The 16,332-nt window shown below is 37.1% G+C and overlaps 1 protein-coding gene across 3 annotated transcripts in view; it reads left to right on the top strand.

The window, feature by feature from the left end:
* LOC123745818 (copine-8) overlaps positions 1–16,332 on the top strand; it is a 49,002-nt gene that overhangs the window by 1,484 nt on the left and 31,186 nt on the right. For all 3 annotated transcript variants that reach the window (XM_045726833.2, XM_045726832.2, XM_069317602.1), the window contains exons 2-6: positions 5,055–5,179; positions 9,405–10,122; positions 11,723–11,858; positions 14,165–14,398; positions 15,595–15,773. In XM_045726833.2, the coding sequence (XP_045582789.2) occupies positions 9,592–10,122; positions 11,723–11,858; positions 14,165–14,398; positions 15,595–15,773 (1,080 nt within the window). In that variant the 5' untranslated portion in view covers positions 5,055–5,179; positions 9,405–9,591. The remainder of the gene's footprint in view (positions 1–5,054; positions 5,180–9,404; positions 10,123–11,722; positions 11,859–14,164; positions 14,399–15,594; positions 15,774–16,332) is intronic.

The raw sequence follows: 16,332 nt of genomic DNA, 5'->3' as shown, positions 1-16,332 counted from the left end.
ACTACCCACTTCCCCCAATATTAGTACTGTACTTAAGACACATGTCCTTACCAGTGTAATCACCGCTGTCAACTTATATTGTAGGTATTTGTTGATATAAAACCTTGCTACTATGTCCCTTTTCATCTTACATGATATTTTAGATTAAGAACCTGCCCAAAATGCTATGCTTATTAGTGGCTTTGCATGAATGTAAAAATACCAATCTCTGTAATGTCACAAACCCATTGTTGTCTTGCAAACAAATTATTATTATACCTGTACTAAAGTAATGATTATGGCCAGTGACAATTGCTTAAATTGATTGTTGCTGCTAGTAGGTTTTTATTATTATTATTATTGTAACGAATGATTGGGTAGTGTCACACGTCTTGTAAGAGAAGATAGCCTACAGGGCTGCTGTATCGGCATGTAATACACAAAGGAAAGAAGGCTATTGCCTAAGCTGGTTATCCTGTCACTTGTACCCTGATGTAGCCGGGAGTTGCTGAACGTCTCGAGGGAATAAATTGTTTAAAAGGTATTTACCCAAGGGCCATCATCTGTAGTGACCTTCACTGGGACAGGAAGCTGGCAACTTGTCAAAGACTTTACCTTCTGCCCCCCCCCCACATTATTCCTGGGGATTTACCCACTCAAATTTACGTAAACATCAATCATTCTGCCCAAAACACTATACGTGTTAGTGGCTTTGCAAGAATGTATGAACACCAGTGTTATGTACTCTCACAAGCAAAATGTACCATCTTGAAGGCGAAGAGTCACAATAATGTGGCTAAAGTATGTTGACCAGACCACACACTAGAAGGTGAAGGGACGACGACGTTTCGGTCCATCCTGGACCATTCTCAATCGACTCAAGAATGGTCCAGGACGGACCGAAACGTCGTCATCCATTCACCTTCTAGTGTGTGGTCGGGTCAACGTACCATCTTGAAAATAAATAAAATAAAATAAAATAAAATATGAATAAAATGTAAGGTATCATAATAATTCAAGTTTGGGGAGAATAATTTTTTAACGGCATCCATATATATATATATTTAAAAACAAAAAATTCCTAACCCACTGTTAAATTTACATTAATAGTTAATAATAGTTAAGTTCATTGTTCACATTATATGAATCCTGTGAGTGGTACCAGCTGCCCAGGAGGCCTGGTCGACGACCGGGCCGCGGGGACGCTAAGCCCCGGAAGCACCTCAAGGTAACCTCAAGGTAAGGTAAGGTAGCCCCCATTTTCAATTTGCTCCTAACCTGATCCATTTAAATCTAGCCCCACTAATCAAACCTCGGTCATCCTCATGGCTACGGAACCCAAACCATTCTAATCTTACCTTAAGGGGATCTTTCCAAAATATTCTATTTGAGAATACTATACATTCTTATTATTTATAAGTGAATTTTGAATCGACTCTCAACTCTAAATGAGGAAAAGAAAAAAATATATATACTGTAAACCAAAAAATTACAAATTTTAAACATTTGATACCATTTGGTGGCATAAAATGATAAAACCGATAAAAACTACCCGAGTTTTGTAGATTTAAAAAATAGTGTGGGCATTTTTTATTGTGAATACGGCATAGTAATTTGGTTAACAATTCGGACAATCCTCTTAAAATGATAGTACTTACAGCAACTATTTGGTCAAACAGATGGATATCAGAAAAAGTTCATGCTTTGTATTATCCCAGATGACATCCAAAAAAAAAAATGGTATGGTCATTTTTGTTTCGTGGGTGGATGTGCGTGTTGGATTGTGCATATCATGTATAATTAAGGATACAGTGTAGTGTATGTTGTGTGTACTCGTCTAGTTGTGCTTGCTGGGTTTGAGCTTTGGCTCTTTGGTCCCGCTTTTGGTCCCGTTTTTGTGTGTGTCAGTGTGTTGTCAGATGATGTATGTGGTAATGAAGCTGTTGTAAATTTTCTTTCACATTCATGTGAATCGTGTATAGTTGTGTGTGCTTATTCCTGTCTTTGAAATTGTCTGCAGTGATGCTATAAACAGTAGTAAAGATGTCATTTTGTTAGCACTGTTTGACTCTAATGGAGTTATTTATCATAGGAAAGGTTAAAGTTTTATATTTTGACAAAAAAATTTCCTCGTGTATATTGCTGGTATTGCCAGTACAGCTTGGGTAAATTTTGCACTGCTTGAAGAATTAGAATCTCAAAAAGTTTTCCAAATACTGTATGTAGAGTTTCACTGCTGAAAAAACAGTTTTCTCTGTACAGTACTAAAAATGCAAATGATTATTAATAAAAGTATTCTCTTAAATAGCCTTATCTTAATTTAAAATGATTTTATTAGTTGATTACATAAACTTATTATGTAATCGAAACAATACAATGAACTGATGCCACAGAGCTGAAATTTGATGCAGATTACCATAAAATGTCTATATTATTGCATGAATAAATTAATATTGTACTATGTGGGAAATGTATGGAAAGAAAGAGTAAGGAAAATATTGGTAATGTAAAACATTGCAGGAAAAGGTAAGATTTTGTAGTAAGTCTAAGGTGTAGGCCCGAGTTACTACCACTCTAACCCCTGGTTGTATCCTTGATCCATTCAGCCCCTGCTTGCAAGCCCAAAATGTAGACCAGAGCTATTCATACTAGTCTATAGATACTAGTCCAACTAACTTTAGATACTAGTCCAACCCCAGCTTGTAAGGTGTAGGCCAGAATTATGGTTAATACAACCCCTGCTTGTAAAGTGTAGACCAGAATTATTGCTAGTACAACCTCTGCTTGTAGGTGCAGGCCAGAATTATGGCTAGTCAGACCTCTGCTTGTAAGGTGTAGACCAGAGTTGTGACAAATCCAACCTCTGCTAGCTTTAATCCATAAAAAGCTGGCCTTCGAAGGCAGGATGGATATTCATTCTAAGGCTCCAAGGCAAATAGATGGTCTTGAATAATGGAATGAATTCCTAAGTCCACTATGGAAAACCTTGCAGTGCCTTCAAACACAAAAAACTCAACATTGAAATTTTGTCCTTGAAGTTATATTACCAGTCATCCAAAAATTATAGTGATAGTGTCTGTGGATGAAATAACAAAAATATGGACATTTTTGCACACAAAAGAATGTATGTTTTGTACTATTCATGTTGAAGAAGGTACAACAAATAAGGTACCAACTGAACCTTAGTTTCCCTAGTCCTTTTATTTGTTGCCCCAAGATTGAATGTTAGAATGTTGCCGAAGATTGAATGTTTAGCCTAACAATGCTTATATAGGCCTAGGGCAGGTTAGGTTAGGTTTATGGTTAGCATATGTGCTTTTGTTACACCCTTTAGAATTCCAGTAGTATAATATGGAGAGGTTTTGAATACAACAGTCTGTATTTTGACCTGCCCGAAATGCTGTGCGTACTAGTGGCTTTACAAGAATGTTACTACTACATTACTATGCTATGTATCCTCACAATCCCAATGTACCTTCTTGTATATATATATATAAATAAATAAATAAAATAAATATTTTGTACTGTATGTACTTTTCCGCTGTCATCCACTGGATGTAGGGTGGTGTGCATGATGAGCAAATGAAGTTATGAAACTAGCTTACCACATACGTAAGTTGCATGGCTTTTACACACTGCAATTGTGATCATTCTCAAACTCATTGTTGATAAAATACTGTAATATACATTAAAGATGGTAACTCGCTAATCAAGATTGGTCTTGTTTAGCTAAATGAATTTTGGGGTTCAGCTCCTGAGCCCATTATGTGTTCATGTAACATTTTCCACTTCTGCCCCACAGGATGGGTATGGGGTTCGTAATAAATGAACTAAACTAACCATACTTGGTAGCAGTAAGTACTATAATTTTTGGAGGATGGGTCAAATTATTATAGGGTAAATTTGCTAGTCTCTGGATACAGGTACTGTATTTGCAGAAAAATAGCTTATAGTTCCAGCACCCAAAATATAAAAACAAAAACCCAAAAATGTTAGGATCTCTCTGAATATACAGGGCTGTATTATATTCAATATATAATTGAATATAATTGAATAATCAGCTCTGAGGACTTCCATGCCATACTCTGTGGGCCTCTGCCTAAAGAGAATAAACAGCATGGATGAAACATTGCATCTCCAGCTACAGTATCTCTGGGAGAGGTTCAGGGAATCGGGGCTATCCAGACAAGATATTACACAAAGCCCAGACTAAGCTGGCAACACAAACCCAAGTTCAACTTCTCCAGCCTCCAACTCCAAAATACACGATAAGAGATGAATCCTCCCGATTTTGTTTTTTCCAGCCTTAGCAACACATCTGAAGCAGAAAATGACCAGAGTATGGTCCTGGATGAAGGAGACATATGAGGAACATCCATCCTGGCTGAACTTCCCTAGAGATCCTTCTATGATCGCATGAAAGAGAAATAAATCTCAAGGACCACCTGGTCCGAGCAGGTCTAAGACATGAGACCCAGCCTGCATAACCAAGGAGCTAGATATGCAGCAGAACTAGCTTTCCTACCCTAACCTACCAGTGGAACAAGTTTTTCGTTCTCCTATAGGGTTTTCTTACAGGGCTTGAAGAGTGGTTAGAAGGGCCCCGAAATGCCAAATTTTGTTTACGCCTCTGAGGACGCTAATAACTTTGTATCTGGAGACCAACAACTTTACCCTAGTATTAATTTAATTTTCATTTTGTGTTGACATTAAATCTAGCTTTATTTATATACAGATTATGTTTTTACAAAATTCTGCAAATTTTAATTCTGTATTGTATGTATACAATACTAGCGCGCAGGATTCGTAATTCTGTGCCGCGGGTTCGATTCCCGCACGAGGCAGAAACAAATGGGCAAAAGTTTCTTTCACCCTGAATGCCCCTGTTACCTAGCAGTAAATAGGTACCTGGGAGTTAGTCAGCTGGCTTCCTGGGGGTGGAGGCCTGGTCGAGGACCGGGCCGCGGGACACTAAAGCCCCGAAATCATCTCAAGATAACCTCAAGATACATGTTGTATTGGTTTTCATTATTATTTTTTGTGGCTAGTATTTCATTGCAAGGACTCTTCCACAGAGAAGTAGAAATCCAGGAGGAGTAGTGAGAGTAGACATAGAATAGCATAGCATCTTATCCCCAGGACCATGGCAGGCTCGGCATGCGACACCAACTTCCTTAGTCGAGATCACAGTGTCATGCAGGTAAGTTCTCTGCTGTACTGCTGTTGCTGGATGTCATCATTTCAACATCTTTATGTATTCTTCTACATGTAGCAGATAATTTTGCATTCAAATAATGTTCAGTAGTTAACAGTACACACACAATCTTTCCCAGCTTGTCTGCCCATGTTGGGTCCTTACATTGACTCATGAGACCTATAGTGTATAATCCATCATGGTAATTTACAGTTTTTGTTAGTAAAGTGGACATAGTCCAGCACTTGTCACTTATAATCACTTGTAAATTTTTCATCATTTTAATCTTTGTAGTTTTTTCTTTGCATGTTTTGTATAGCTTGTGCAGGGTTTGAATACTGTATTTAACAGTTAGTACTGTACTTTAAGGTTACAAAAACTATTCTATAACTTTAGAATAGGAACAGATATTTGGATTGTTCTTGTTTACATATTTAGTCAAGTAATTGTTCGGTAATTGATCTATTACACTATCTGTGAAAAAGCTGTCTATCAACTTTACTTAAACCTTTGGCTGCGAAACCATTTTTTTGGGGTGGGGGTGGCCTGTCCCTATCGAGGATTAAAATGCAAATAAAAAATGAATTTTGGAATTCACACTTTGTATTAGGCTTCATTTCTAGCAAAATATATAGACATTCCCTTTCTGCTGTGCCATTTAATAAAAATCATAGTGGAAAATACATGCAAATTAAATGTTATTGTTTGCATTTCTTATTAGGAAATATACTGTAAATAGCACACAACTAGGCTGTGTGTGTTCCCAGGACACATCGTTATAAATACAGCAAAACCATTAACTCTGTTAAATTCCTTTTCAATACATTTCTAATGAGAAAAATAAGTGTTTTTTTTTTTCATTTATACAGTGACAACTAATTGTTAATTTTTAGCAAAAATAGTGTATTATATAATTTTGTATCCTTTTTAATTTGTATAATCTGTATGAGAAGGTACACCGGGTTGTTAGGACAGATTTTGGTGATTACATGGTACAATCTTGCAAAAGCCATTAACAAGTAGCAGTTCAGTAAAGTCAACATCGAATTTGCACCTGACTTATAAGTTTTCAAGGTAAACAATCGACCTTCAAGAAATAAAACCAGTGACTGAGGTATACAGTGAGAAACTGTATGATAATTAGTGATAATCAGATTACATTGCCGTAAATTTTCTAGATAGTAAAGTGCTAGGTGTATTAGTAGCACAAGCTGGGGTACTGTGTGGGGAAATTAGGCAGTTTACTTTTTTAATAAAATATAGGTTGATCAGATTTTACTGCATTAGAAAGGGAGTCCTGTGTAGTAGGTTCTATTGTTTGCATGGCATGTTTGCATAAATTTAGTTTGCATCTTGGAACATCAAAGAGTTACTTAATTTTGGGTATATTTATGGGTTTTGTAACGTCCATCTAGGAAGAGTTTCAAATCGGGATTAGTGTTGAGGAGCAGAGCTTTGTAAATAAATAGTACAAGATATGTAGAGTGATGTTAAGCCTGTTTAATAACCCATCTGTAACTGATAGTCCTTAAGCTTAACACAAAACCAACAGTAAAATGCTGCCTTATAGCATTCCTGTCCATCTGTTGTTGAAATATGATAAAAGTGGAGGTTTTTTTTTTAACTAGGAGGCATGAAAATTAATTGGAAATTTCTGCTGGTATCCAGCACATGTTATTGTTTTTGGTAAGGGGTGGCTAAGTGTGGCTAAGAATGCCTCGCTCGTCTTGGTAATTTCGTACTAAATGACTACCGACTCAAGCACAAAGCTGGTGTCCAGCACATTTCAGTTTCTGGTTAGGAGCAAGCTTATGAGATGAACAAGAATGCCTCAGCCAATTGTTTTCCTTAGCACAGAGTTAAATTTCATCTTCAGACCCAAAAGGTTTGTCCATTAAAGGTATTTCTATCCATTGGGTGATTTTTATCCTGGGATTAAACTGAGTGCATTTAGATTTTGACGTAGTTGGTAGGATAACATTGTTGTTCCCCTCCCCCTTCCCCTTCCTGCCCTACCCCAGCAGATTGAGGGAGATTGCAAAGGTAGATTGTCCTTGATCAATATCCCCAGATGCCATGCCAGTTGAAGACTACACCTATTCGTGTGGGTATAAGCCACGCCTACATAATACAAAGGTACCTACTGACCAGTGGCCCTGCTTTTAGCCGAGCTGATTGCAGTGCTTCCATGCGTGTGTGTGTGAATCACTTGCTGGTAGTTGAGTGCCACACAGAGGGGGGGGGGGGGGGGGGGTGGAAACTTGGCTGCAAATGCTTCCATGGCTGTTAAGGGCACCAAAGGATAGAATGTACTTGCTCCTATTACCAAATATTTCTAGCGCCCTCGCCTATCTAGCACCTCACCTTTCTAGCGCGCTCTCTCCTTTCTAATGCGCTCTCTCCTTTCTAATGCGCTCTCTCCTTTCTAATGCGCTTTCTCCTTTCTAGTGCGCTCACTTATTTAGCATTCTCATCTTTACCTTCACCATAGCCTCATCCATATTTGCAGTGAACAACCAAGAGAACATTACACATCCCTGGCATTCTTCTGCATTAATATCAGATCACTCATTACACCATTAACTTTTTCTCATGGACTGCTTCCTCAATAAAGGCTCTTCACATTTAAGAGCTTTCCACCAACTCCAAGCATGATACAGTACATACACCTGATAACCTTTCTCACTAAATGTTTAGCATGTAGATAGATACAGACAAAAATCTGTATCTGAATTTTGGGTAGTATGAACATGAAGACACTTTTTTTTTCAAATTACTGTATCGGGCATTAGCGTTCTCTCATTTAAGCAGCCTACTGTTTATGCAATTATAGAAATTAGTTGTTTTGCAAAATGAGAGAGGGCTTCTAATTAAGGGCAATGAGGGCTACATATATAAGTAAAATGTAAAATTAAGCAATTCAATGAACTTGGGCTTCAGGATAAATGCAGAAAGACAGGCAGAATAAAACCAGGTTTAAAATATAGAGTACAGTATTCACAATAAAGGCATTAATAATGGCTACATAAATTCTTAATACAATATCTTGAATAGTTAGTTTTCGTTGATTAAGCACCCCATGCTCATCCTGTGGGCATTAGTGGAAAGGGTTACAGAGGCACATTAACTAAGCAAGTTACAATCTTGATGAGTTAGTTACAAAATACAATGCACATCATCACACATGTCAGTTGCTTAATTTAGAAACTGTACTTGTGGTCGGTCTCGAGCCCATTGTTGATGTGACGATGTGAATTGAATTTTTGCATACTTGAACAATAAGGAAATTTGATCTTCGCACATGAATGAAAATTTTATTGTAGTTATATAGTCTTAGTAATTTACTGGATCCTTGACTTTTACCAGCAGTACCTGTAGTTGTAAATGAACCTCTTGCACTCCACTCACACTTTTGACCTAAATGTTTGTACTGTACAAAATTTATGCATGTTACATTTTATTTATTTATATATATATATAATATACTGTCCCTACACTTGCACCAGAGGTGGTACCCCTTCTAGATATACTGCATATAATTTATTTATTAGTATATTTTGGTAGCAGTCTTTCTTGCAGACTTAGGTTGTTGAATATGACCGATAGGGTAAGATTACTGATTCTAACATGAATCTTCTCAATGTTTGTTTTTATGGGTTCCTGCTGTATAAGCAGTGAAGGTTTTTGAGCTTGAATACATATTTTCCATTCTGAAAATTAGTATTGTCATAAGATTCACTCTCTCTCTAGAGGTCAGCCATATTGCACTTCAATGTTTAGCATGTCGAGGATGTGTGTATTGTATGAGACACATGCTTGCACTAAGATAAGCCTGTTGAAAGGCTGAGGTTTCCTTTATGAAGTACAGTATATATTACTGTGGAAAAATTATAATACTTTATTGAAGTTGGAAAAGTAGAGAAGATAAAATAAGGGGATTAAAAAAAAAACAGTTACTGTGGATGACAACACAAACATAGACAAATGTTGAATCAGTTTGAATACTGGCAAAGAAGCAACATTAATTAAAGAACATCTTATTTTCTTCCATTCTGTATTTGTCCCTATATTGATGGCAGAGACCAGTCACTTCACTTTACATTTTAATGTTAATATTTTTGCTTCTTCATACTCCAATTTAAAAAAAAATATTGACATTAGAGCCCTTTGCCTATTTGATTGTTAAGGTATAGTATGGTATATATGTGAATTTTTCTTTTTATTTACACAGGAATCTTCGGGACTTGGATGTCTTCTCTAGATCTGACCCTGTGTGTGTGTTGTATTACCAACCTTTTGGGTCAAAACAATGGGCAGAGCTCAGACGAACTGAATGCATTGAAAACTCGCTCGATCCAGACTTTGCTGCAAAGATCCCTATTACATACCATTTTGAGGAGCAGCAACACCTTAAGTTTATGCTGTTTGACATTGATTCCAATTCTCAGGATGTTGAAGACCATGATTTTCTTGGAGAATTTGAGTGCACTCTTGCTCAGTTAGTGAGCGCTCGCACACTTCATAAACCTCTGGTCAATAAAGCATATACAGGCGACAACGGTTCTATCTTGATAGTTACAGAAGAACTTAGTTCGTGTAAAGAGGAGCTTGATATACAATTTGTTGGCAAGGGTCTTGAAAATAGAAGCTGGTTTAGTTCCATTAATCCCTTCCTAGAGTTCTTGAAGTCAAATGAAGATGGAACCTTCACATTGGTCCACCGCACAGAGAGAGCTCGAAGTACACAAAACCCAGTCTGGAATTGTTTTACAGTACCTTTGCGAAGCTTCTGCAGTGGTGATTATGATCGTAATATACAAGTAAACTGCAAAGATTACAAATCAAATGGAACTCACAAACTTATTGGTGTCTTTCACACTACTGTACGAAAACTCAATGAAGGAGCAGGTCCAAGCAACACGTATTGGCTCATCAGCGACGAGAGAAAGGTAAACGGCTTAAATATAATTCATTATAAAATTACACATGTTCAGTAAGCTAATTATATGTAATAGGCTATTTAACAGACGAGTTAATTCTTAGAGAGATTAAGGTAATACTTTTGTATAAAAGAAAGAGTACTAAATAATGGAGTTGGAGAAAATGCTGTGCTGTATGAAACCAGAAAGATTCTTAATAGAAAAATCTGTTTTGAGAGAATTTTGACCTAAACCTATGAATGACCTTGATGTTAAATTGTTCAAAAAGGAGATACTCTTATTTACTTGATAGCTCTCCCACCTGCCAGGTTTCATTAATCTGGTACATATTGGTTTATACTTAAATGTTTAAACATGGTCTTTGGATTTAATAGTCAGCTGTGACAATTTGGGTTCCTAACATTGCTACATTTACAATAATACTTGTTTACTGACATCTGTCAAGCCAACTTATAACGTTCTACTTAACTGGTTCCATTTCCCATCAATATAATTGTGTTAAGTTTAAACAAATCTCCCTTAAGAGTCTGTTCTTAAAAGATTTTGTTCATGTAATTTAAGTGCTTTCATATACTGTAATAATAATAATGCTTCATACAAAATAGTAGTGAGCTTGATTAAAATTTTTACAGAAAATGTTTTTATAATTTTTATAAAGCCACTAATGTGTATTTGTAGTATTTTCTGGAATTTTTCTACATCAGATGTGAGAAATTTATATAAGTAGCAGCTAAGGTGAGGGTGTGCAAAAGAGAAGGCAGATGCAGAATTTCGAAAGATAATGGATATTCTAAATTGTGTTAATAAAGAAAAAGAGAATGGCAAAAAATGATTATCTTTTAAAAGGGGATTCAGGTGTAAAGGATGAAAGTAGAATTGTTATACTTAAGAGGTGTGTGCATCTCAAAGAACATGTATTGAGGAATTACTAATTTAAATACCGAGGCTAGTTAACAGTACTGTTCAGTGAAAAACAAAGTTGCACTTTAGAATGGGCTGTGTATTGTATGTAGATCATTTCTGTATAAATCATAGTTGTCATTGCCTCTCCAACCCACCCCATTTCCCACTTTCATATTGTGAGGAAGCATACGCTAGATCAAATTAGTTTTAAATATGTATACCTGTAATGTTTGGCAGCTTAAATGCTTCAGTGTCAATACCACACCTTTTGTGGAGGTTGTATAAAGGAATGAGGCATTAAAAGATGTGAAGAGAAGGTAGGTAAACTGATGGAGCAGCCAGTGGCATTGACACCATGTTTTACTAGATTCAAATGTCAAATCTAATGATTTCATCTTTCATTTGTGCCACATAAAGTATATATTAACTAATTTGACCAGACCATACACTAGAAGGTGAAGGGACGATGACGTTTCGGTCCATCCTGGACCATTCTCAAGACAATCGACTTGAGAATGGTCCAGGATGGACCGAAACGTCGTCGTCCCTTCACCTTCTAGTGTGAGGTCTGGTCAAATTACTTTAGCCACGTTATTGTGACTCATCGCCTGTATATATTAACTAATGTTTTGAATATAAATAACTAATAAATATAAGCAGGGACATGAGTAACTGGTAAAAGTTATCATTTAATTTTTTCTTGCAGAAAAAAGTGGGAAATAAATACAAGAACTCTGGAGAGGTGATGGTTAACAGGGCTCAGGTTCGTCAGGTCTTCTCGTTCATCGACTACATCAAGGGCGGCATGGAGATTAATGCTTTCATTGCTATTGATTTCACAGGTCTGTTGATAAAGACATTTAATGATCCTCTAGGTGTTGAGTGACAGACAACATGTAGACGAATACAAAATTTTTTTTGGTGATCTTGGAGAAAGAGATCTTGAGCAAATGAACTTAAGTGTCATGGGAAATGTCTTCTAGAAAAGTGGGGTTAGGAATGTGAAGGAAATGTGTTAAGTTGCACAAACTGGTAGAAGAATGAGAGGAACTACTTGGTGGGATGAGGTGGAGGTGAGAGCAGTGGATAAGATACAGAAGTTGATTTTTTAATACAAAGTGAAAAAGGGAGAGATAAGAAAATGTAAATATGATTGTAAAAGATATGTGAAAGAAAAAGAATAAATGATTTTCCATCTTTTGGGACAGGAAGTGTGTTAGGCATATTGAGGTTTCACTCAGCCAACAACTGACCTCCCCAAGATGCAACCCACAATATTCACCTAACTCCTGGGTACAGAAGATTCTCGAAGGTCAGGTCCTACATATGCATAATAAAATAACTTACTGGTGAGGGCGAGGAAATGCAGAATATATACCATAATGAAATATGGTAGGAAATGCAGAATAAATTTATTAAAGAATGAAGGTGCACTGGGGACAGAGAATGGCTTAGGAACATCAGAGGCCCATGGCTCTTCAATCCCTCCTCACCAAATATACAAAATATTGTTGGAACTAAAGTGGAAATTTTCAAGAGAAAATTGAACACGTTTCTACACAAAGGAACAAGTTCAATACATGAACCTGATATGTGTTGAATCAGGTTCACATTCATAACGTGAACAACACGTTCATGCCGTATCAGCTGGGTTGTAATAGCTATGATGACTTTTGAGGGCCACTGCTAACAACAGGCTTACCAATTGAGTAATCACCAGACTAGCCTGGCTTTCCCTTGTTTATTCAGTCCAGTATATACATAAATTAAGGTCATAAGAGAGGTCAAGATAAGAATGTTAGTTACAAATCTAGTACATATACAAGTCTAATATAATATGATCATGTTTATGAGTTATTGGAGCATGTTCTATCTTTTAACTGAATGCTAATGGTATTTGTTTTAGTAGGTAGTAAAGGGATCCAAGTACAACATATTAGTTAAAGAAAATATTTAGGTATGTGAGAGAAGGCAGTTTAAAAGGAATTTGGACAGAAGTAAAGTTGTGTTGTAGAGAGAAGGAAGTTGTGTGACTAAATGTTTATGGTGAATTACTGGAAGTGGACAATAAGATTAAATAATTGTGATGTACAATTACAAAAATAGGTATCTGTGCAATTAGAGTTGAGTGCAGAGTGAATCAGGAAGAAAAATGGCTGATATAATGAAAGCCCCAGTTTGAAAAATAGGAAAAACAAGATAAAAATGTATGTAGTCCAAGGCCTGCATGGAGGATAGTTGGTGCCTGGTCTTGTGTATAGTTGAGTGTGTGTGTGTGTGTTGTGGCACAGATGTGAGAATGAAAGTTTTAGAGCAGTATAAGTGAATAATCTGGAGAACATGTGTTGTTTTAGGAGAAAAGAGAGAGTGCGAGAAAAGAAAATGTCATGCAGAGATGTGGAGTTCCCAAGTCAGTGAACTGCAATATTGTTTTCAAAGGGGTTTTCAGCATGTTCAATAAATGGATGCTGGTAGGTGTAAAGTGTGTGTGTGTGTTCTAGTGAATTTAAGTGGAGGAGAAGAGGAAGGCTTGGGAAATTGGGTGGACAACAACACTTGATATAGTAAAAATGAAGTGGAAGTGATTCACTTTACAATGGTGCCGCTTTAGGGGACCCCTAACTCATCCATCTTTTTTTTTTCATTTTAATTAAACATTAATTAACTTCTTTTTAATCAGGTACAGTATTTTGGCACTTCTAACATATTCTTAAATTCTTGCTTTGTGCCTTTAGGCAAGATCTCTCTACTCCAGTCTGGAGAGCTCTGAAGACACATCCTCCCAGCTGAGAGCTGAGAAATTACTTGCGTGTACCTAATTACAGGATAAAAAAAAAAGCGAAGCTCCTGGTCTCGGATCACCTTTTAGTGTTTGTCATACCAAGTTTTGAAGTTTCCAGTGAAGCTAGCACATGCCACCCTCAATTAGATTATTTCATTCATCTAGTTATCACACTGTTTACAAAAGAGAATTACTTTGTTTTGTAAATTGTCCTCAATGTTGTATGTTCATGTGTTAACTACCGTAAATACAATGTTTCTGTGGGGAGCCCCGTAGGCTCCAAGGTGCCTCCGGGGCTCTTCCCGGAAAATGGCATTTCATTACATTCAATGCTAGTTTTTTACAACTGAAATTCCAATGTTCCAGCTTCAAATGGTAATCCTCAAACGCCACAGTCTCTTCACTTCAACAATCCATCGGCTCCAAATCAATATGCACGAGCAATCCAGGCAGTTGGAGAGATCATTGAAGATTATGACACGGATAAATACTTCCCTGTTCTTGGCTTTGGGGCCAGGATGCCTCCAAATTTTGACCAAGTGTCTCATGAGTTCTTTGTGAATGGAGATTCATCAAATCCTTATTGCTACAGAGTTCAAGGTTGGAATTTAAAGTTTGTTATTAAATTAAATTTTAAGAAATAGTTTGATCTGAATACTGTATTCGTAAAAATATTCTCATACATAAATTGAAAGTTTCTTGTAATACCACACCTGATAACATTTGTATTATGTATCAAAGGTAAGAATTTCTTAGTTTTGGGAAAAAAATACAGTATACATTTTCAGTGTTTATATAATATCTGGAGAATACTTTTGTATGATAGCTTAAAATGTTTAAGTTATGCATTATGGTGCAAAGGTGGTGTCGATTGTTGTTATGGCAGATTTTTAAACCCTTTAGTCCTTAGGCTGCTGATTGTCTATTGACAATACCTACGAGACTGCGGTTATCATCAAAAGACGAATTACACAATTATTGTCAAGGTTTTACGTGTACGATGCAAATATGGATATAATAGCTCTCTGTAGATGTAAATAAATAAATACTAGTGATAAAACAATGTGAAACATCCGAGGATAAAACAGGAAGGGTCGGCAAAGTCGAGCACCAGGTGTTGACAAGTGCCAGACACAGTCTTGCAGAGTGCCTCCCACCCAGTGAAACGATAAATATTCACCTCTGTTTGTGTTTTTCTTACATTTTTCCATACAAATTAATAATTCTATAATAAAAAAATATTTTTTATTATAGCACACAGAAACTGTATTGGAGGGGACCTACATTCCCTCCAATGCGTTATGTGTGGTTTCCTCCGAGGCTATGGGTCCCCCTTCTTCCAGCCAGAGGTGGTACTCCCTTCCCTTTTTTATTTTGTATATTTTTTTGTGAATAGTATGTGTGACAGCATAGTATGACCATTTTTCCATAGTCACTGTCTAAGAGTTAAACTTTGTTAGGAAAAGGGGGAAGCCAACTTTGAGTTGGCTTCAATACATAAACATAGTTGTATGAATTTGTTTTGCAAAAGCTTTGTTTGCATATTTAACACTTCAGGAAAGTTTTCCTTGGTTTAGGGATTTTCTAAATGGGTGTATCAGTGGCAAGAACAATTCTTCAGCCCCAATAGTGGATCACAATAACAAATCTGCCATAATAGCAATCGGCACCAGCTGCCTGGTTGGATACCAGTCACTATTGAATAAATTAATCTAGTTGTTGTTCAGGCCATGATGAGGTATTTAACCAGTATACCAAGTTGAAGACTATTAACCATAACCATGCTACTTCTACAGGAGTTCTTGAGGCTTACTATGGGTGTGTGAGTCGTGTTCAGCTGTATGGACCCACAAACTTTGCTCCCATCATCAATCACGTTGCCCGCTTTGCTAACTCTAACCAGGCTGGCGACAAGTACTTCATTCTTCTCATCCTTACTGATGGTATCATCACTGACATGCCGCAAACAAAAGAGGTGAGTGGCCAGTTTCTGCCATTTATTTGTTGTACTTTGGGGAGCCGGTTGGCTGAGCGGACAGCACGTGGGACTTGTGATCCTGTGGTCCTGGGTTCGATCCCAGGCGCCGGCGAGAAACATCGGGCAGAGTTTCTTTCACCCTATGCCCCTGTTACCTAGTAGTAAATTAGGTACCTGGGTGTTAGTCAGCTGTCACGGGGTGCTTCCTGGGGGTGGAGGCCTGGTCGAGGACCGGGCCGCGGGGACACTAAAAGCCCCGAAATCATCTCAAGATAACCTCAAGATCTCAAAATTCGCGTACATAAAGTACTAGTACTTATGCTATACTACAATCATCACTTAACCATACCAGTTGCACACCATTTGTTCCATTTGTTCATTACATCTGCAAGAATAAAATCGCCTACTCTTTCCAGAAGTACCATTAAAAATGGTGAGTTTCCATTTTCAAACAGAAAATATAATCTAAGTAATTCATTACCAGGCAACTCATGTGGCCTGGTAATTCATTACCAGGGCCACTCGTGTAATCCAGGCAACTTGTGCTGCTTGTGTT

Source organism: Procambarus clarkii, chromosome 88, assembly GCF_040958095.1.
Source record: "Procambarus clarkii isolate CNS0578487 chromosome 88, FALCON_Pclarkii_2.0, whole genome shotgun sequence".
Classification (NCBI taxonomy): domain Eukaryota; kingdom Metazoa; phylum Arthropoda; class Malacostraca; order Decapoda; family Cambaridae; genus Procambarus; species Procambarus clarkii.
Note: the sequence above shows the minus strand (reverse complement) of the source record. Positions and strands in the feature narration are given on the sequence as shown.